This window comes from Bombina bombina, chromosome 7, assembly GCF_027579735.1.
Source record: "Bombina bombina isolate aBomBom1 chromosome 7, aBomBom1.pri, whole genome shotgun sequence".
NCBI classification, from domain to species: domain Eukaryota; kingdom Metazoa; phylum Chordata; class Amphibia; order Anura; family Bombinatoridae; genus Bombina; species Bombina bombina.
In genome coordinates, this window is record NC_069505.1 from 414,345,184 (window position 1) to 414,367,394 (window position 22,211).

Below are 22,211 nucleotides of genomic sequence, written 5' to 3' on the forward strand. Positions count from 1 at the left end.
CCAATCTTGGATCTCAAGATCCTAAACAAATTTCTCAGGGTCCCATCTTTCAAGATGGAGACAATCCGAACCATCCTCCCTATGATCCAGGAGGGTCAATATATGACTACTGTGGACTTAAAGGATGCTTATCTCCACATTCCGATTCACAGAGATCATCATGAGTTCCTCAGGTTCGCCTTCCTAGACAGGCATTACCAGTTTGTGGCTCTTCCCTTCGGGTTAGCCACGGCACCAAGAATCTTTACGAAGGTTCTAGGGGCTCTACTGGCAGTTTTAAGGCTGCGGGGCATATCGGTGGCTCCTTACCTAGACGACATCCTGATCAAGGCATCGAGTTTTCAAATCGCCAAGTCCCATACGGACATTGTTCTGGCCTTTCTGAGGTCTCACGGGTGGAAGGTGAACAGGGAAAATAGTTCACTCTCCCCTCTCACAAGAGTTTCCTTCCTAGGAACTCTCATAGATTCAGTAGAAATGAAAATTTTTCTGACAGAGGTCAGGATATCAAAGCTTCTAACTTCTTGCCGTGCTCTTCATTCCACTTCTCGGCCGTCAGTGGCTCAGTGTATGGAAATGATCGGCCTGATGGTAGCGGCAATGGACATAGTTCCGTTTGCCCGCCTACATCTCAGACCACTGCAACTTTGCATGCTCAATCAGTGGGATGGGGACTACAAAGATTTGTCTCCTCTGTTAAATCTGGATCAAGAGACCAGGGATTCTCTTCTCTGGTGGTTATCTCGGGTCCATCTGTCCAGGGGAATGAGTTTCCGCAGGCCAGAGTGGACTATAGTGATGACAGATGCCAGCCTTCTGGGCTGGGGCACAGTCTGGAATTCCCTGAAGGCTCAGGGTTCGTGGACTCAGGAGGAGGCCATCCTTCCGATAAACATTCTGGAGCTAAGAGCGATGTTCAATGCTCTTCAGGCTTGGCCTCAACTGGCTGCGGTCAGATTCATCCGATTTCAGTCGGACAATATCACGACTGTAGCCTATATAAACCATCAGGGGGGAACAAGGAGTCCCCTGGCAATGATGGAGGTTTCCAAGATAATTCTTTGGGAAGAGGTTCACTCTTGCTATCTCTCAGCTATCCATATCCCAGGAGTAGAGAACTGGGAGGCGGACTTTCTAAGTCGGCAGACTTTTCATCCGGGGGAGTGAGAGCTACATCTGGAGGTATTTGCCCAGCTGACTCAACTATGGGGCAAACCAGAACTGGATCTGATGGCGTCTTGTCAGAACGCCAAGCTTCCTTGTTACGGGTCCAGGTCAAGGGATCCCCAGGCAACTCTGATAGATGCTCTAGCAGTGCCCTGGTCCTTCAGCCTGGCTAATGTGTTTCCACCATTTCCTCTCCTCCCTCGTCTGATTGCCAAGATCAAGCAGGAGAGAGCTTCAGTGATTTTGATAGCACCTGCGTGGCCACGCAGGACTTGGTATGCAGATCTGGTGGACATGTCATCCTTTCCACCATGGACTCTGCCGCTGAGGCAGGACCTTCTACTCCAAGGTCCATTCAAACATCCAAATCTAATTTCTCTGCATCTGACTGCTTGGAGATTGAACGCTTGATTTTATCAAAACGTGGTTTCTCAGAGTCGGTCGTTGATACCTTGATTCAGGCTCGAAAGCCTGTCACCAGGAAGATCTATCATAAGATATGGTGTAAATATCTTCATTGGTGTGAATCCAAGGGTTACTCGTGGAGTAAGGTCAGGATTCCTAGGATATTATCTTTTCTCCAAGAAGGATTGGAAAAGGGATTATCGGCTAGTTCCTTAAAGGGACAGATTTCTGCTCTGTCTATTCTTTTGCATAAGCGTCTGGCTGATGTTCCAGACATTCAGGCGTTTTGTCAGGCTTTGGTTAGAATCAGGCCTGTGTTTAAACCTGTTGCTCCACCATGGAGTTTAAATTTAGTTCTTAAAGTTCTTCAAGGGGTTCCGTTTGAACCTTTGCATTCCATAGATATCAAGCTTTTATCTTGGAAAGTTCTGTTCCTAGTAGCTATCTCTTCAGCTCGAAGAGTTTCAGAGTTATCTGCCTTACAGTGTGATTCCCCTTATCTGATCTTCCATGCAGATAAGGTATTTTTGCGTACCAAACCTGGGTTTCTTCCTAAGGTGGTATCTAATACGAATATCAATCAGGAAATTGTTGTTCTGTCTCTGTGTCCTAAGGAACGTCTGTTACACAATCTTGACGTGGTTCGTGCTTTAAAGTTTTATTTGCAAGCTACTAAGGATTTTCGTCAAACATCTGCATTGTTTGTTGTCTATTCTGGAAAGAGGAGAGGCCAAAAGGCTTCGGGAAGTTCTCTTTCTTTTTGGCTGAGAAGCATAATCCGTTTATCTTATGAGACTGCTGGCCAGCAGCCTCCTGAAAGAATTACAGCTTATTCTACTAGAGCGGTAGCTTCCACATGGGCTTTTAAACATGAGGCCTCTGTTGAACAGATTTGTAAGGCGGCGACTTGGTCTTCGCTTCATACTTTTTCTAAATTCTACAAATTTGATACTTTTGCTTCCTCTGAGGCTATTTTTGGGAGATAGGTCTTACAGGCAGTGGTGCCTTCCATTTAAGTTCCTGCCTTGTCCCTCCCTTGTCCCTCCCTTCATCCGTGTCCTAAAGCTTTGGTATTGGTATCCCACAAGTAATGGATGAACCCATGGACTGGATACACCTTACAAAAGAAAACAAAATTTATGCTTACCTGATAAATTTCTTTCTCTTGTGGTTTATCCAGTCCACGGCCCGCCCTGTCACTATAAGGCAGGTGTTTTTATTTTTAAAACTACAGTCACCACTGCACCACTGCACCACTGCACTCCTTTTTCTTACTTGTCTTCGGTCGAATGACTAGAGGTGGGGGTTAGGGGAGGAGCTATATAGACAGCTCTGCTGTGGGAGTCCTCTTGCAACTTCCTGTTGGGAAGGGGAATATCCCACAAGTAATGGATGAACCCGTGGACTGCATACACCACAAGAGAAAGAAATTTATCAGGTAAGTATAAATTTTGTTTTTTGTTTGTAAAACAGATGTTCTTGTACTGAGAAAAAAAAAGCTTTTATGGTTGTGAGGTGAGCTTTTTTAATAATTCATAAAATCAGTTTTAACACATTTAAAGGGACAGTAAAGTCAAAATTAAACTTTAATGATTCGGATAGAGCAGCCATTCTAAACAACTTTCCAATTTACTTTGATCAAAGTTGCTTTGTTCTCTTGGTATCTTTTATTGAAGAGTAAAACTAGGTAGGCTCATAATAGCTCAGGAGTGTGCACGTGTCTTTAGTATTCTTTGGCAGCAGTGTTCTGCAACAATATTTGTAGCTTTGTGATAAAATGTTGGGGCAGCGATGGGCAGCAAGTTTAAATATATATACATATGAATATATACATATATTTTTGTGTTTATATGTGTATATACACATAACACATTAATATATATGTATATAAGCATATTAACACATAAATATATATATACACATATTAACCTTTTAACGCCGTTATGCCGTTCTATTCCGTCATAATTACACTGGGCTTTAAAGCCGTTATGACGGAATAGAACGTCATAACAAACGGCTGTCCTGAAGCCTTCTGTGCTTCTAGGACTTGATCGCGGTCTGGAGGGCGTTCCTAGGGTTGTAGGGACGCCCCCCAGATGCGATCCAATAATTGAAATCTCGCGATCGTATGCAACAGGTGTTCCGATGTAGGCACTTTCACCCTGTCACTAAAGGGTTAACACATAAATATATATGTATATACACATAATAACACATAAATATATATGTATATATACATATAAAACACAAATATATATGTATATAAGCATAGTAACACATTAATATACGTATATATATAAGCATAACACATTAATATATATGTATATAAGCATAACACATAAATATATATGTATATAATCATAACACATTAATATATATGTATATAAGCATAGCACATTAATATATATATATATATATATATATATATATATATATATATATATATATATATATATATATGTATATGCACATAACACATTAATATATATGTATATGCACATAACACATTAATATACATGTATATAAGCATAACACATTAATATATATGTATATGCACATAACACATTAATATATATATGTATATGCACATAACACATTAATATATATGTATATGCACATAACACATTAATATATGTATATAAGCATAACACATTAATATATATGTATATAAGCATAACACATTAATATACTGTATATGTATATAAGCATAACACATTAATATATGTATATACACATATTAACACATAAATATATATGTAAATGCACAGAACACATTAATATATATGTAAATAAGCATAACACATTAATATATATATATATACATATGTATATAAGCATAACACATAAATATATATGCATATGCACATAACACATTAAGCTTAAATAACCCCACTAAAAGGTGACTCATTTAATACTAGCAATCATATCCATGAATTTTGTTTATATACATAAATGTATCCAGACTATTTTGAAATGTATCTATGGTATGGGCATTCACTACCTCCTTTGGTAATGAGTCCCACAATTGTATTGCTCTTACAGTGAAAAAACATTTCCGCTGCAGGAGATTAAATCTCCTTTCCTCCAACCTTAAATTATGACCTCTTGTCATAAACAATTTTCTTGGAATAAACAGAGCTTCTGCCATCTCTGTATATGGGCCTTGAATATATTTATATAAAGTAATCATGTCACCTCTCAAGCGCCTTTTTTCTAAAGAAAACAGACCCAGTTTGGCTAGCCTCTCCTCATAGGTTAATTTCTCCAATCCCCTTATTAGCTTTGTGGCCCTTCTCTGAACTTTTTCTAGTTCTGCAATATCTTTTTTAGCGATCGGTCCCCAGAACTGCACTCCAAACTCAAGATGAGGTCTTACCAGAGCTTTATATAGTGACAGAATTATGCTTTCCTCCCTTGAATCAATGCCTCTTTTAATACATGCTAGTATCTTATTAGCCTTTGAAGCCGCTGCCCTGCATGTATGTATATAAGCATAACACATTAATCTATATATGTATATGCACATAACACATAAATATATATGTATATAAGCATAACACATTAATATATATGTATATAAGCATAAGACATTAATATATATGTATATAAGCATAACACATTAATCTATATATTTATATGCACATAACACATTAATATATATGTATATAAGCATAAGACATTAATATATATGTATATAAGCATAAGACATTAATATATATGTATATAAGCATAACACATTAATATATATGTATGTAAGCATAACACATTAATCTATATATGTATATGCACATAACACATAAATATATATGTATATAAGCATAACACATTAATATATATGTATATAAGCATAAGACATTAATATATATGTATATAAGCATAACACATTAATATATATGTATATAAGCATAACACATTAATATATATGTATATAAGCATAAGACATTAATATATATGTATATAAGCATAACACATTAATATATATGTATATAAGCATAAGACATTAATATATATGTATATAAGCATAACACATTAATATATATGTATATAAGCATAAGACATTAATATATATGTATATAAGCATAACACATTAATATATATGTATATAAGCATAACACATTAATATATATGTATATAAGCATAAGACATTAATATATATGTATATAAGCATAAGACATTAATATATATGTATATAAGCATAACACATTAATATATATGTATATAAGCATAAGACATTAATATATATGTATATAAGCATAACACATTAATATATATGTATATAAGCATAAGACATTAATATATATGTATATAAGCATAAGACATTAATATATATGTATATAAGCATAACACATTAATATATATGTATATAAGCATAAGACATTAATATATATGTATATAAGCATAAGACATTAATATATATGTATATAAGCATAACACATTAATATATATGTATATAAGCATAACACATTAATATATATGTATATAAGCATAAGACATTAATATATATGTATATAAGCATAACACATTAAAATATATGTATATGCACATAACACATTAATATATATGTATATAAGCATAAGACATTAATATATATGTATATAAGCATAACACATTAATATATATGTATATGCACATAACACATTAATATATATGTATATAAGCATAACACATTAATATATATGTATATAAGCATTACACATTAATATATATGTATATAAGCATAAGACATTAATATATATGTATATAAGCATAACACATTAATATATATGTATATAAGCATAACACATTAATATATATGTATATGCACATAACACATTAATATATATGTATATAAGCATAACACATTAATATATATGTATATGCACATAACACATTAATATATATGTATATGCACATAACACATTAATATATATGTATATAAGCATAACACATTAATATATATGTATATAAGCATAACACATTAATATATATGTATATAAGCTTAACACATTAATATATATGTATATGCACATAACACATTAATATATATGTATATGCACATAACACATTAATATATATGTATATGCACATAACACATTAATATATATGTATATAAGCATAACACATTAATATATATGTATATAAGCATTACACATTAATATATATGTATATAAGCATAAGACATTAATATATATGTATATAAGAATAACACATTAATATATATGTATATAAGCATAAGACATTAATATATATGTATATAAGCATAACACATTAATATATATGTATATAAGCATAACACATTAATATATATGTATATAAGCATAACACATTAATATATATGTATATAAGCATAACACATTAATATATATATGTATATAAGCATAAGACATTAATATATATGTATATAAGCATAACACATTAATATATATGTATATAAGCATAACACATTAATATATATGTATATAAGCATAAGACATTAATATATATGTATATAAGCATAAGACATTAATATATATGTATATAAGCATAACACATTAATATATATGTATATAAGCATAAGACATTAATATATATGTATATAAGCATAAGACATTAATATATATGTATATAAGCATAACACATTAATATATATGTATATAAGCATAACACATTAATATATATGTATATGCACATAACACATTAATATATATGTATATAAGCATAACACATTAATATATATGTATTTAAGCATAACACATTAATATATATGTATTTAAGCATAACACATTAATATATATGTATATAAGCATAACACATTAATATATATGTATATAAGCATAACACATTAATATATATGTATTTAAGCATAACACATTAATATATATGTATTTAAGCATAACACATTAATATATATGTATATAAGCATAACACATTAATATATATGTATATAAGCATAACACATTAATATATATGTATATAAGCATAACACATTAATATATATGTATATAAGCATAACACATTAATATATATGTATATAAGCATAACACATTAATATATATGTATTTAAGCATAACACATTAATATATATGTATATAAGCATAACACATTAATATATATGTATTTAAGCATAACACATTAATATATATGTATATAAGCATAACACATTAATATATATGTATATAAGCATAACACATTAATATATATGTATATAAGCATAACACATTAATATATATGTATTTAAGCATAACACATTAATATATATGTATATAAGCATAACACATTAATATATATGTATTTAAGCATAACACATTAATATATATGTATATAAGCATATACATATATATATAGAGAACACACAGCTCCCATAGGCTGCAATGTAAAGGCACTTTTCAGTGTCTTTTTATTTTTCTAACACCCCACACCCGCCAACTTTAACCTCTTAAAACTGCTTTGTACAGGTTTTTGTTTTTTTTATTAAAAAGGGACTTCACATGTTATTTTGGGGAAACTTGGGAGACATTTATAAAATGATGGTCTACCATGAGCTTGTGGTAGCAATTACTAGCCACTTGTAATGGCTGGTTATTTATCGTGTGCCCGTAAACGGGCAAATTTGCCCATTTACGGGCGCACGATAAATTAGCGCTCCACTTGTAATCTAGCCCTAAAACTTTACATTTATTTTGTCACTATTTAAACAGCTAATGAAACGTTATAAAATACATCTTTATGCTATTCTCAGACTAATCTTGTCTTTGAATGCATCATTCTATCTAGCATTTATTTAGTGTTTAATGTCCCTTTAATGGTCGTTTACATTTCTAAATAAGGTTTGGTATCGGTCAGTTTGTTTGCCGAGCTTATGAGCAAACAAAACATTACGTCCTTGAGTCACTCAGTCTGCTAAAGGACTTTAGGCATTTCACAAAATGTATCCCCAGCTTGAAAAAGCAATTTAAAGGGATATGAAACCCAAAAATGCATTTAGTGAGTCAAACAGATAATACCATCTTAAAAGTTTCCAGTTGACTTCCTTTATCAAATTTGCTTTGTTCCCATGATATTCTTTGTTGAAGAGATATCTAGGTAGGCATCTGGAGCACTACATAGCAGGAAATTGTGCTGCTATATAGTGCGCTAGCAAATGGATAATATTCTTCCATAACTGCTGCCATATAGTGCTTCAGCAATAGCCCGGCTCCTAAGCTTACATTCCTGCCTTTTCAAATAAAGATACCAAGAGAACAAAAGAACATTGATAATAGAAGTAAATTAGAAAGTTGTTTAGAATTTCTGCTCTATCTGAAACATGAAAGAAAATGTTTGGGTTTCCTATCCCTTTAAGATTATAATTATGATGGATGAATAAGAGAGTAATTTATGACTTGCGTAGCTCTAATCTGTTTGAAAGCATTGGCAACCGCTGAGAAGCATATTTCTGTATTACATATCCTTTTGTTTTTATTGTATATGGCTCTACTAAACATAAATATTAGTATCCATCTATAATAATGTCATAATGTAGTAAAATCATATGTAATTACAGGTATATTTGTTGCTTTTTGTAATCCGTTACTCTGAATTTCTGTCAGAATTAATTTTTTCAACATTATCAATTGTTTTAACTGAAATATATATATATGTATTTAAGAATTCAGTGGAAAATAGGACAGGTTTATTACGATGCATTGACAACATTTGAGCATGGCGCAAATTGGTTGCGTGAAAGCAGGGAAGAGCTCTTGTGCAAGGCTAAATTTCACCACAAAATGCGTCATCACAAGTGGCAGTTGCAGGCAAACAGGTTCTCTACTTCTCAGCTCTTCTTTATGTTGAAATAATTTTTATTGAGTATAAAATTGTTAATACAACAACAACATCATTCACAATCACGTGTTTGCATAGGCTGTCTTGCTAAGAAAGGCGTCATATGCTGGATACAACATCACTGTTACTCATAATAGTAGTCCAATGGCCATGACCTTGTGCCTCTATAATCTTATAAAATAACGAGCCAGCCTAGTACATTTAACAGCGTACTACAATAATTAACCCCTCCCAACTACCATCCCTCCCCCCCTCCAGGAGGTGCCATTATAATTAACTAAAATTTTATAAGCCTTATATTATAAGTATGCCTAGATCTATCCTCTACTACTCTTCTAGAGGTATATCCCTATCTCAAGCCTTCACACTCGTATGGGTCTAATACTTCCATCCCTCGCCATCTATATGGTTATCTCCGTTCCCCCTCCCACATATATGGTTCTGATCTCAGAATCCAATAAAACCATGTCTTCTGAAACTGCTCTGGTTGTCCCAACGTCCAAGCAGCTAATTCTGACAGGGTGTATGTATCTGTTATTTTTTTTACAACCTCTTGCCACGACGGCACCCCAACTTTCCAATGCCGAGCTATGCATATTTTCAGGCATGTGCATAGTATTCTGATAAACCTGTTAACCGTTGAGTTGAATGGTTTTACCTCATCGTGTAATAAGGCTTGCAACATCGTGAGGGTCACCCTTTCCTCCAGCAGTCTACTTCAATTCTGATAGCTGCCCCCATAGTGCCTGAACTCCCTGACAATCCCACCACATGTGCCTAAATGTGCCTCTTTCCTTACATCCCCTATAACAATGCCCACTATGCGATGAGACAAAGTGAGCTGTTCTTTCGGGTGTCAGGTACCATCTATACATCACCTTGATGCAATTTTCTCTCATGTCAGCACTAACCAGACCCTTATAAGAATTTAACATCATTTCATTCCACTCACTGATCTCCCACCTTTCTGATGTGTCTTCCTCCCATCTCTCTGTCATAGCTAGTTTAGACTCGTGTTTAGCTTTCTGTATTAAAATATAAATCCTAGAAATCATTTTTTTCCCCCTATTTGGTGCCATTACCATTCTTTCCAGCTCTGTGGCCTCTTATTTGACGTGTATGCTGCTATTGCTGAGCTGACTTGTAAGTACATAAACCAGTGTAGCGTTTCCGGCTCAATTTGTGCCCTCATCTGGTTAAACGTGATCATTTTGGAGCTAGGTAGAAAGTCAGCCACCCTATATAGACCCTTATTCACCCACTTATCTACTAATCTACTCAGGTCTTTTGGCAGCAAGAGCTTAACAGGCCTTAACATTGAGTCTGACCTACACAAGTCCATCCCTCTCGCTATCTTATTCCACAGGCGTATGGCCTCTAGTGTTATAGGTGACCTATTATTCCCAGGTTTAGTGAGTGCCTCTGGGTCCCACAGAATGTCTGCCGTCCTCGAGTTACCCGCGATTTCCGCCTCTATCTGTGGCCATATCAACCCACTGTGTTGCTTACTCAGTATTACCGTCTGTGCCATCCTGGATGCTTGGTAATATTCTACCAAGTTTGGGACTCCTACTCCTCCCACCTGTCTATGCATTTTCAGCAGTTGTGAGGCTATTCTCGCCCTACCTTCCCCTCTCAAAAATTTTAGAAGATCAGCCTGTATAGCTTCTAGCTCCGGTAAGGGTATTCCAATCGGTATGGCTCTAAAAAAGTACATTAGTCTAGGGAGTACATCCATGAGTCTCCCATACCATGTGAAACTCCCTTTTCTCCATTTCCTCAAGTCAGCTCTAATCGCCTTATACACAGGGATGAAGTTTAGTCTGTATAAGTCCGCCAGCTTAACGCCTATCTTTACTCCCAAGTATGTAATATGACTTTTTGCCCAGGAAAAACCAAAATTTTACTCGATCGTTTTCATAGTGTGCGGGGGCAATTTAACCGCCAGCGCCTCACATTTGTTGGAGTTTATCTTATAACCCGAAATTTCGGAGAACTCATCCAAAACTCTATAGAGATGTGGTAATGAACTCATTGGCTTGGTGATTGTCAATAAGACATCATCTGCAAACAGCATAGATTTATACTCCGATGTCCCTATTTGTACACCCGATATTTCCTTAGAGTTCCTAATACATGCCGCTAGAGGCTCGATGCAGATTGCGAATATAAGTGGCGACAATGGACAGCTCTGCCGCATCCCGTTCAGGATGTCTATTTGTCTTGAAAGATATCCTGCCGCACCTACAACTGCTGTCGGCCTTGAGTAGATACCCCCCAATGCCTGTACAAAAGCCCCACTAAACCCCATGGCTGTTAATACTTTAAACATAAATTTCCAGTCTACCCTGTTGAACGCTTTTTCTGCGTCAAGCGACAGGAGTAGAGCTGGCGTCTCCGTGGTGTTTAAATAGTCTAGAAGGGTGAGGGTTCTCCTTACATTATCTAGCGCCTCTCTATCTTGAACAAATCCCACCTGATCCTGGTGGATCAGCAAGGGAAGGATCTGCCCCAGTCTGTTAGCCATAATTTTAGCAAATATTTTTATATCATGATTGATCAGGGAGATGGGTCTGTAGTTTTGACATAACTTTGCGTTTCCCTCAGCTCTTCTTTAAAGGGACACTGAACCCATTTTTTTTTTCTTTCATGATTCAGATAGAGCAAGTGATTTTAAGCAAATTTCTAATTTATTCCTATTATCAATTTTTCTTCTTTCACTTTGTATCTTTATTTTAAAAAAGCAGGAATGTAAGCTTATGAGCCTGCCCATCTTTGGTTCAGCACCTGGGTAGCGCTTCCTAATTGGTGGCTAGATGCAGCCACCAATCAGCAAGCACTATCCAGGCTGCTGAAACACAAATGGGCCGGCTTGTAAGCTTTTATTCCTGCTTTTTCAAATAAAGATACCAAGAGAAAGAAGAAAAATTAATAATAGGAGAAAATTCGAAATTTTCTTAAAATCGCATGTTCTACCTGAATACTGAAAGAACAAATCAGGGTTCAGTATTCCTTTAAAAGTAATACTCCAAACACTAAAATAAAAAAACAAGATGGCGCTCCAATGGCACAGTATATCATGGAAACGATTCCACTCTCAGACATATTCACACTCCCTCAGAGGAAGAATACCCACAAGTCTGGAGCACTTAAAAATAGTGCAAACAATGCAGGCTGGGTGTCAAAGAGCCCCAACCAGCTAGCTCCCTCCTGTATTCAACTCTACTTAAAAACAATGCTGCAACGCGTTTCACAGTGCAATGGCACTGCTTCCTCAGGCACCGTGAAACACTTTGTGTCATTGTTTTTAAGTGATTTTACTTGCAATAAATGGCGCCTTTGCTACAATAAGTTTTTTTAATATTTTGATGTTTCCTGAGTCTATTCTCGTTTAGGCTCAAAAATCCTGACACTGATCCATTGGCAAGAAAAAAATGTACGATATAAAATCATACAATAGGGTGTGCTATATTGATATACTATTATGTGCAAAAAAAATATATGTGAAGTGGATGGTGCAAAATGGTATAAAAAATCGTTCAAAAAAGTATATAGGATATCCTTTTACAAGAGTGTACCTAAGGAACTGTATAGTTCAGGAAAAATAGATAAGTGACTTTACATAAACAATGACGTGTATTTCACAAAAACTTCAACTCCTAAAAAATGTACGATATAAATCAAGTGATACAATGTTATGTCTATTGAAAATAGATGAAATAAAATTAGGTGGAATAAAATCAGAAAATATATAAAAAACAATACAAACGATTTCACATATAGTGCAGAGTCATTGATAGATAGATGCAATTGTTGAAATCAATAATTCTGGAAGGCTGCTCCACTCCAAACCGGTGGTAAGTCGGTAGAACTGAAAAAATAGAGAGCAAAGAGAGAGAGCGCCTGATAGTGTAATATCGTCAAGGTCAAGCAAGGTACAGGTATAAAAAAATCTCTGCCAAATGGATACTCACAAAAAGCTTGGCACTCGCAAGTAGTGCATGTAGGCGGGCTGACCTTTATACAGTAGTCAGTACACTGAATCTATGGTGGTCGTATCAGAGATCTGTAGTGATAGAAACAGAAAACACAGAAGACCAATAGTGCAATATCGTCTGGAACCGAAATGGACACAGCATAGGATACAGGGTCAGCAAGGTGTATACTCACAATGGAGTTGGCACTCCCAAGTAGTGCATTAAGGCAGGCTGACCTTCATACAGCAGTCAGCGCGCTGATGGTTAATAGCTGTAGTTGGTGGCTGTAGCTGTTATCGGTCTAGGCTTGTCCTCTGCTCACCGGCGTGTGTGTTGAATATTCAGCTATAGCTGGTCTGTTTAGCTGTAGAAAGTGGATCTTTAAGGTATGCTGTGAACACACCCAAATATGCACCTGCGGCACGTCACAGGCCTCAGGAGACACGGTGCATATAAAATAGTAAGCCACTAGAAATGAGTGACTGAAAAGTATTTATAAAAGAAAATATATTTAAAATAAGGAAGTCAGCGGACAAACTGTTAAGTAAAAATAATAAAAAGGGTTTTTATTTAAGAGCTCTTAAATAAAAACCCTTTTTATTATTTTTACTTAACAGTTTGTCCGCTGACTTCCTTATTTTAAATATATTTTCTTTTATAAATACTTTTCAGTCACTCATTTCTAGTGGCTTACTATTTTATATGCACCGTGTCTCCTGAGGCCTGTGACGTGCCGCAGGTGCATATTTGGGTGTGTTCACAGCATACCTTAAAGATCCACTTTCTACAGCTAAACAGCCCAGCTATAGCTGAATATTCAACACACACGCCGGTGAGCAGAGGACAAGCCTAGACCGATAACAGCTACAGCCACCAACTACAGCTATTAACCATCAGCGCGCTGACTGCTGTATGAAGGTCAGCCTGCCTTAATGCACTACTTGGGAGTGCCAACTCCATTGTGAGTATACACCTTGCTGACCCTGTATCCTATGCTGTGTCCATTTCGGTTCCAGACGATATTGCACTATTGGTCTTCTGTGTTTTCTGTTTCTATCACTACAGATCTCTGATACGACCACCATAGATTCAGTGTACTGACTACTGTATAAAGGTCAGCCCGCCTACATGCACTACTTGCGAGTGCCAAGCTTTTTGTGAGTATCCATTTGGCAGAGATTTTTTTATACCTGTACCTTGCTTGACCTTGACGATATTACACTATCAGGCGCTCTCTCTCTTTGCTCTCTATTTTACTGATCCATTGGAGCTGAATACCAGAGGGAATTAGCAGGGGGGCTCTTTGACACATAGCCTGCATTGTTTGCACTAATTATTAGTGTTCCAGACTTGTTAATATTCTTCCTATGAGGGAGTGTGACTACGTCTGAATACGTGAATACGGCATATTTGTTAACAATAACAAGGGTTATGCTAATGTGTTGTTCTAAACAAATATCAGATGTTTTGCTAAATATTTTTCTCTTTATCAGATATAACATTTGAATATTCAAATATCAACATTCATGTAAGTCTATAGGAATCAATATTAACATATTTCCTTCTATATTCCAACAGGGGCAGTAAAGATGAAATTAAACTTGCACACACTGTTGCATGGAATGTTACAGACATGTGCACACTCCTAAGTCTCTATGCGATTACCTAACTTTACTCTTTAACAAAGTATACAAAAGGAACAAAGCAAATTTGATTATTTATTTGTATTGAAATGTTTCTTAAAAATATTTTATTTAAATTTCTTAAAACTTTTGAATTTACTTTCCCTTTAGCAATCGTACAATAGAAATATTTAATTGATAGAACAGATGTTAAGGGGAACATTTGTTCTACTGTTTGAATAGCAGAGAGACTAGTCAAAGTAATAGTTGACAAATGTATATCAAGGTTAGAAAAGAGCAAGTACACTGTGGATCCATGAATACATTTGCAGTCAGGTTGGGTGATTAGTTTATAAATTTGTGGAATAACTCAAAAAAGTATTAGCCACTAGTAAAAGTCTAGGAGATGTGGCTTATTGGCTCTAAAGATTTGACAACTTCTTAATGAGAGACTGAAATGGTTGCTCAGTAATCTTGCAGTCTCACCTCAGAGCAAGACACAAGGCGTCTTTTTGGGCCGTGAGGGAGGAGGACACAGGACCGCCCGGATCGCTTCATCAAACACCGTCTTGAGGCCCCGCTGTGTGAGAGCTGAGCACTCTAAATATTTCACTGAATCTGTGGAGAGAGTCACAGGACTTAATTTATATTCACAAAATGTATTAATAGTGTGGTTTGCATTAAAGGACCTAGCTTTTTCTATCATGTATATGAAAGCATTAGTTAAACATGTTACAAATATTTTTTGAATGAAAAAAAAGATTAAAAGGCCATTAAATTACATTAAAATATATTGTTAAAACATTTAATATACTTTGCTTTGCACAATATCTTTTGACAGTCTCAGAATACAATTAATTTCATTGTCCATTTAAGGAGATTTCTCTGTGGGTGGAATATTTCAGTTTTGAGATCTTTTATTCCAAATGTGGAGGTGTGCGGGTTTTATTAATACAGGAAGGATCAAAAAGGTAGAAACCTAAATATTTATATCACATTAAATACATTTTTTTTCAGGGGACATATTACTTAAATTTTTATTTTGCGCATATGAAAAACAAGTGCTTACATACGTTCTAAAAATATTAGTTTTTGTCTAAATTGAAAGTGAACCTGACAGGAAGTGTACACATGTATACAGTTGGATCCTTGTACTCTGCAGTTCATTGGCTGCCAGGGACGACTCTCATAGATCCTTCTCCCACATGGCAGCAAAGACATGGAACACAATCCCGCTGCACCTCAGACAATCCACCTCCCATACAAAGTTCAGAAAGGACCTCAAAACCTGGCTCTTCGACTGAATGCCCATCCCCTCCCCCCTTCTCCTATCCCCTTTCCCTTAGCGCCTTGAGACCCTCACGGGTGATTACTTTGCGCTCTATAAGTACGCAATAGATAGATAGAGAAAAAAAAAGGTTTATTTAATTTAACACCTAAAGATTAATATGTCTAAGGCTTATCTCCTTCTAATCCCCACCTCAAGCTCTACGCCGACTTCTGACTTCTCTATCCCTGTCAACGACATCACCATCTCCCCATCGTCCCAAGGCCGCTGCCTCGGAGTTACACTTGACTCAAATCTATCCTTCGTCCCCCACATCCAATCTCTTTCTTCATCCTGCCGCAACCATCTACACAATATTTCCAAGATTCGCCCTTTTCTGAGCGCTAACACCACAAAGCAAATAATCCACTCCCTTGTTATTTCCTGGCTTGACTACTGCAGCACCTACCCTCTGGAACACTCTCCCTCATGCTGTCAGGCTTTGCCCTAATCTTTCTTCCATTAAATGCTCCCTGAAGACTTTTCTGTTCAGAGAAACCTACCACCCAACTCAGTAATAAATTTATTTCACTTACCTAACAGTTCCCTCATCTAACTAAGTATTAACATCTTTCAATCTCGCAGTCCTCACCTCCTGTTTCTCAACCTCCTACCCTTCTAGATTGTAAGTTCCCATGGGAATAGGGCCCTCAATCCCTCCTGTATGTGTTTGTAAATGTTGTCCTGTCTCTCACAAGTCTTGTACTGTTTTATTTAAATGAATTGTATCCATGGGCAGCGCTGCGGAATATGTTGGCGCTTCATAAATAAAGTATAATAATAATAATAGAAAACAATTGTTTATTTAATTTATTACAGGAGCATTAATTCTTAAACAAATCAACAGAAGCACGGGAATACCTAAAGATGCTCTTTTAGATAAAACCTGGAAGATTTTGAGTATTGTGTCCTGTAAACCATCAAATGCTGTCATGGCAAATTTGCATCATGAGATGAGAATGACATGACACATTATAAGGAGCAGAATTTAGTGTATTATCATTTCAGAACAATAATTCTGAACACAGATAATTTTGCTTTATCTCTTACTTTAAAATCCTTACACAGATAAGTATTTGAATATGACAGTTGGCTCTTTCACTAAATCACTGTGCCAGTTCAAAATTATAAAATATGATCATTTAAATGGACACTAAAGTCAAAATTAAACTTTCATGATTCAGATAGAGCTGCAGTTTTAAGAGACTTTATGATTTACTTCTGTTGTGAATTTGTTCACAGTTTTTTTTTTATATGAACACTTTCTGAGACACCAGCTACTACTGAGCATGTGCAAGAGTTCACAGTTTATACCTATATGAGTATGTGATTGGCTGGTGACTGTCTCATGATTTGTCAGAAAAATCTACTGCTCTTTTAAAATTCGGAATAAGTGTTGCTGTATTGTATTTTTATCATGTAATTATACGGTATTTAATAGTCCTAAATGATTTTTTTAATTCAGTTTCCTGGATCATTTTCAACCACTGCCAGATAAGGATCCAGAGAAACTACTGAACTACTCCATATCAGTAAAGCTGTTTGCTTTATGGGTAACCACCCTTACTACAATCTAGGGACAGTACACAAGGGATATTTTGAGTAAAAATACAAAATACATCAGCTTGGAAATATTAAAAGAGAAATATATAGGATCCTATATATTTCTCTTTTAATATTTCTGAGCTGATGTAGCTAAGTATGGCTTAGTCGCGGTATGGCTTATTTGCTGTTACTGGATTCAGAAACTCCCTGGTGGCTGGATATAGTCACGCGTCATCAATTACTGATACTATTCTAAGACCCCCAATGCACTGTCCCTAAAAAGTAACAATGTCAAGTATGATACAATAATAGTACAGTGATCATTTGTGATACAAACTTGTTACTTAAAAATGGATAATACAAAAACAAACTTTTAAACGATGCAATAAGGATATGTGTTCAATGTGATCCCACCGTCTCAAGGTGTATACAAGGCCCCAATGTTCAAAGCACATTCTTCTTGCCTCAAGAAAAAATAAATATAATAGTGAAGTACAGTTTATATAGGAACAAATATACCCGAAACTGCCAAGGGGCTACTCACATATAGATGAGCCACACCGGCTCTGGAGATGACGCACACCTGTTTTTTTACTGCAAGTGTTAGAGAAAAATATTTTACTCTGCCATTTTGCTTTATATTAAATTGATGCTTATAGCTTTAAGAACAATACACTTTCTTGACAGTTCAGCTATTGTGTTGTGCTTGCAAAAATATAAACTTCTAGCTAAGTAAAAAAACCACCCAAGTGCTGTATGTACGAGATAAGAAGACCACGAGTTGTCTACATGCGAAGATTCTGGATTGGCTCAAAGCACAGCACATGGGATAATTTGAGGCACTGTTCTTATCTGATTTTGCATGCCAGCTTGTGTTACTTAAAAGTGATGACATGCTGTCACTCTGTTCTAATCCTGCTTGATTATACAATAATAACCTTTTAAATTTGGACCAGTTGTTTCAAGTTGTATTTTTTTCTTCAACATTTTGGTGCCGAAACCCAGAAGTTTGAAAGCGATTCTGGACGGAGCCAGGCCTGGAACCTGAGGACAGGAGACCACCGGCGCCAACAGGTCTCCCCTCCTCTGATTCCTAAACCCTCTGTCCTGTTGTAAGTACAAACTCCCAAGAACCTGAAACACCTGTTTTATGTTTTAACATCTTTTGTTATGAAAGTGTGAGCGTAAGAGGTCCTTCACGGCATGTGAATGCACTGCTCCAAGATGCCTCTCTGCGGAAAAAGAAAGTGGGAGTAGTGGTGTGTTATGTAAGAAGACCCTATCGTCCTCAGACATGAAGGTTTTATATTTTCTGAGTCTGTTAAGTAAACTGTTACTAACATTGTCTGCACAGCAAAGGGACAACGGAAGGTTAAGTGTGAGTTGGTGCAGAGTTTCTTAGTCTGCCTTGGCTGTCAGTACAAAGTCTCTGGGTACCCCCTGTGCTGGCCTTTGGACATCGTCGATTAAGTTCAACTTCAGTCCAATGCTGCTATTGGCTACAGGGCTATTCCTAGAGAACGAGAGCGAACTCTGATCACCTCTCGGATTTGTTTCTGGACGACCCTGGTCACGCTGGTTTGAGCCTGTACCCTCCTATGCTGAAGAGCGCATCCCTAAGCTGTAGCAGATGGAATGAGTCCTGTAGGAGCAGGGAAAGAAAGAGGTGCCACATAGGGTAGTAACGTATGAAAACAACACAAACGATAGCAGATGAGCCCCCCTTAAGATGGCTACTCACATACATGGTGGCACAACTGGAGTGCCTCATTAAGCAGTACGGGACCAAAAGAGTCACCAGAGAGACTCGAGGCAGAGATGCCCACACGCCAGCGTCAGGTCATGTGGAAAGAAGCACCAACCACCACAGTTGGGATCCCTCAGGGAGTAGCAGTCATCCAGATATCACTAAGCCCAGGTGTTAGGAGGGTAACGCACAGGATCCTCTAAGGGATTTCCAGGTGTCTCCCCTTTCCTTAGGAAATTCTGTGAGTTCTGCCTCTGAAGTCGGCACAATATAATCGATATTGAAATTTTGTATTGTAACTGCAGACTACCTACTTGATAAGTGGAGGAGAGTTCTGTCAGTTCAGTCCCAAACTGACAAGTCACACGCTGTATCCAAAAACCCCGTCCGGACTACTGAACAATAATCAATATTACCTATTTTGACTGTGCCCTCCTTCTGCTTTCCTCAACTCCCATTTGGTCCCGTACTGCTTAGTGGGGCACTCCGGTTGTGCCGCCGTGTATGTGAATAGCCATCTTCAGGGGAGGCTCATCTGCTATCGTTTGTGTTGTCTCCATACGTTATTACCCTATGTGGAGCCTCTTTCCCTGCTCCTACAGGACTCATTTCGTCACATTTAACTATCAATAGTGTTGCCGGATTTTGTCCATTCACTGAATATACACTAGCGCACCTCTCTAGGATCTAAGATTCTAGTATTATTTCTCTCTTATGATAGATTAAAAAACTGTTGATGTAAGCCCCTAGCATGTTTGACTTTAAATATATAGAGGCCAGGTACTTTTTGGGTTTGTCTCCCTACTGTTTATTATTTGGGTTTGTTGAACAATTTGGTGGGATCACAAGCAGGGATTTTTAGTGTGGGACCTTCCCTGACAGCCACAGCCATAGGACTGTTAAGAGTGGAGAGAGAAGGGTAAGAGTCCCCTCCATCATAGCTGGGCTATGGGAAACTATTTTAGCAAGGGTGACGCAGTGTCATCCTTAAGGAATGGGCATCCAAAGAATCCTCCTACCCCACAGGAGGATATGAATAAAAAATATAGCACGTGGGTCAGCCAGCATCTGCCTAAATGGTGCAAGCTGACTAAGGGAATGGATTTCGGGATTCCCAAAGGGGGAACCTTTGAATTATCCCACTGGGAAAATCTCTCTAAAAATTTTAATAAAAAATTGATAGAGGCTAATGAGAAGGCAGCTTGGAGTAGATGGACTGTAGAATCCTATCAGAGACAGCAAAGGGCCCAAAGTATTTTTACTATAGAGACCAAGACAGGGAGAACAGGCCAGCTGGGAGGGTGAAGTTAGTTAGAATCAAATAGGGAAGAGGCAGAACAGATAGAGCAGCTTGCAGTCTCTCTAGTGGAGCGTAATGTGGACAATGCAGAGGCCCTAATAGACCTAGGGGCCAGACCAAAGACTCCTGCTAGCCTAACCACGGCGTCAATCACTGGAGGATTGCAATCTCCTCTTCCTTTACACCCCCCTTTATATGTTGAACCCCAAGTTAAGGCCACTGTCCCATCATTTGTGCCCCATACCAACTCATGGCAAGATTTATAAAGAACCAGTAGAAGACTACTTTGAGAGATTTAGGAAAACTGTGGAGGAGGCGGGAGGTAACCTTGAAGACCAAGGTATGGAAATAAATACTCACTGCCACATTGGTGTCGGGACTGAATAAAGAAATTCATGATAAATTAGTTTCCGCCAATTCTGATTGACGGGATAAATCAGTCCCAGCACTAATGAGCTTAGCGAGCTAAATACAAAGGAACATAGAGAAAGTACAGGAAAAGAAAGCACAAAGGGTAATGCTAATGAGTGCCCCTGGGAAACCCCAATGGAAACAGTTTAGAGGGACTAATAAGGGGAACCCAGAAAAGCCAAATGCTATAACTGTGACAAACCAGGTCATTTTGCAAGAGACTGCACAGCTCCAAAACAGGGAAGACAGGAGTACAATTGACGGGCTGGGCTTCCAGTGCTACCAATCATATTTGATGCCTTTGTTCGCCTGACCCTCTCTGACATGTCATACCATTCTGTGTAGTGTTTGGTGGATACTGGAGCATCCCGTAGTGTTCTCAAAAGATCCGAAGATTTTATTAAATGCCAGGCATATCAGCGAGCAATAGATCCTATCATTATGGGTAATAATACAGTAGATGAAGCAGCCAAGAAGGAGAATTTGACAATGGATGTTTAAAAAAACCTCCAAAACCAAACAGGTTCCCTAACTCAGAGTAAGTGAAAAAACGTTGGTTGCAAACTGAAAAATGAGGTTTGGAAACATGGGGATGGTAGATTGTGTGCACCTCCAGTGCTATATCCCATTTTAGACAGTCTCTCTCATCTCACATCCAATGTTTCCAAAGGGGGAATGATCGCTAGTGTTAATAAATTTTGGTTTGCAGCAGGTTTCTCACAATTTGCAAATGAATCGTGCAAGAAATGCATGATCTGTGCTAAATACAATCCAGGTAAATTGACAAAGGTGGAGATGAAACACCTTGTAAAACCTGACTACCCATTCCAAAGACTGCAAATAGACTACATTCAACTGCACAAATGTGGAATCTATGAGTATGTTTTGGTGTGTGTAGACATGTTTCCTCTTGGGTGGAGGCCTGGCC

At 36.9% G+C, this 22,211-nt stretch overlaps 1 protein-coding gene across 1 annotated transcript in view; it reads right to left on the bottom strand.

Annotated features, from left to right (window-relative positions):
- Positions 1-22,211, bottom strand: part of RAC2 (Rac family small GTPase 2) — a 90,189-nt gene that overhangs the window by 19,141 nt on the left and 48,837 nt on the right. The window contains exon 6 of the mRNA XM_053721224.1: positions 15,440-15,571. Within this exon, the coding sequence (XP_053577199.1) occupies positions 15,441-15,571 (131 nt within the window). The 3' untranslated portion in view covers position 15,440. The remainder of the gene's footprint in view (positions 1-15,439; positions 15,572-22,211) is intronic.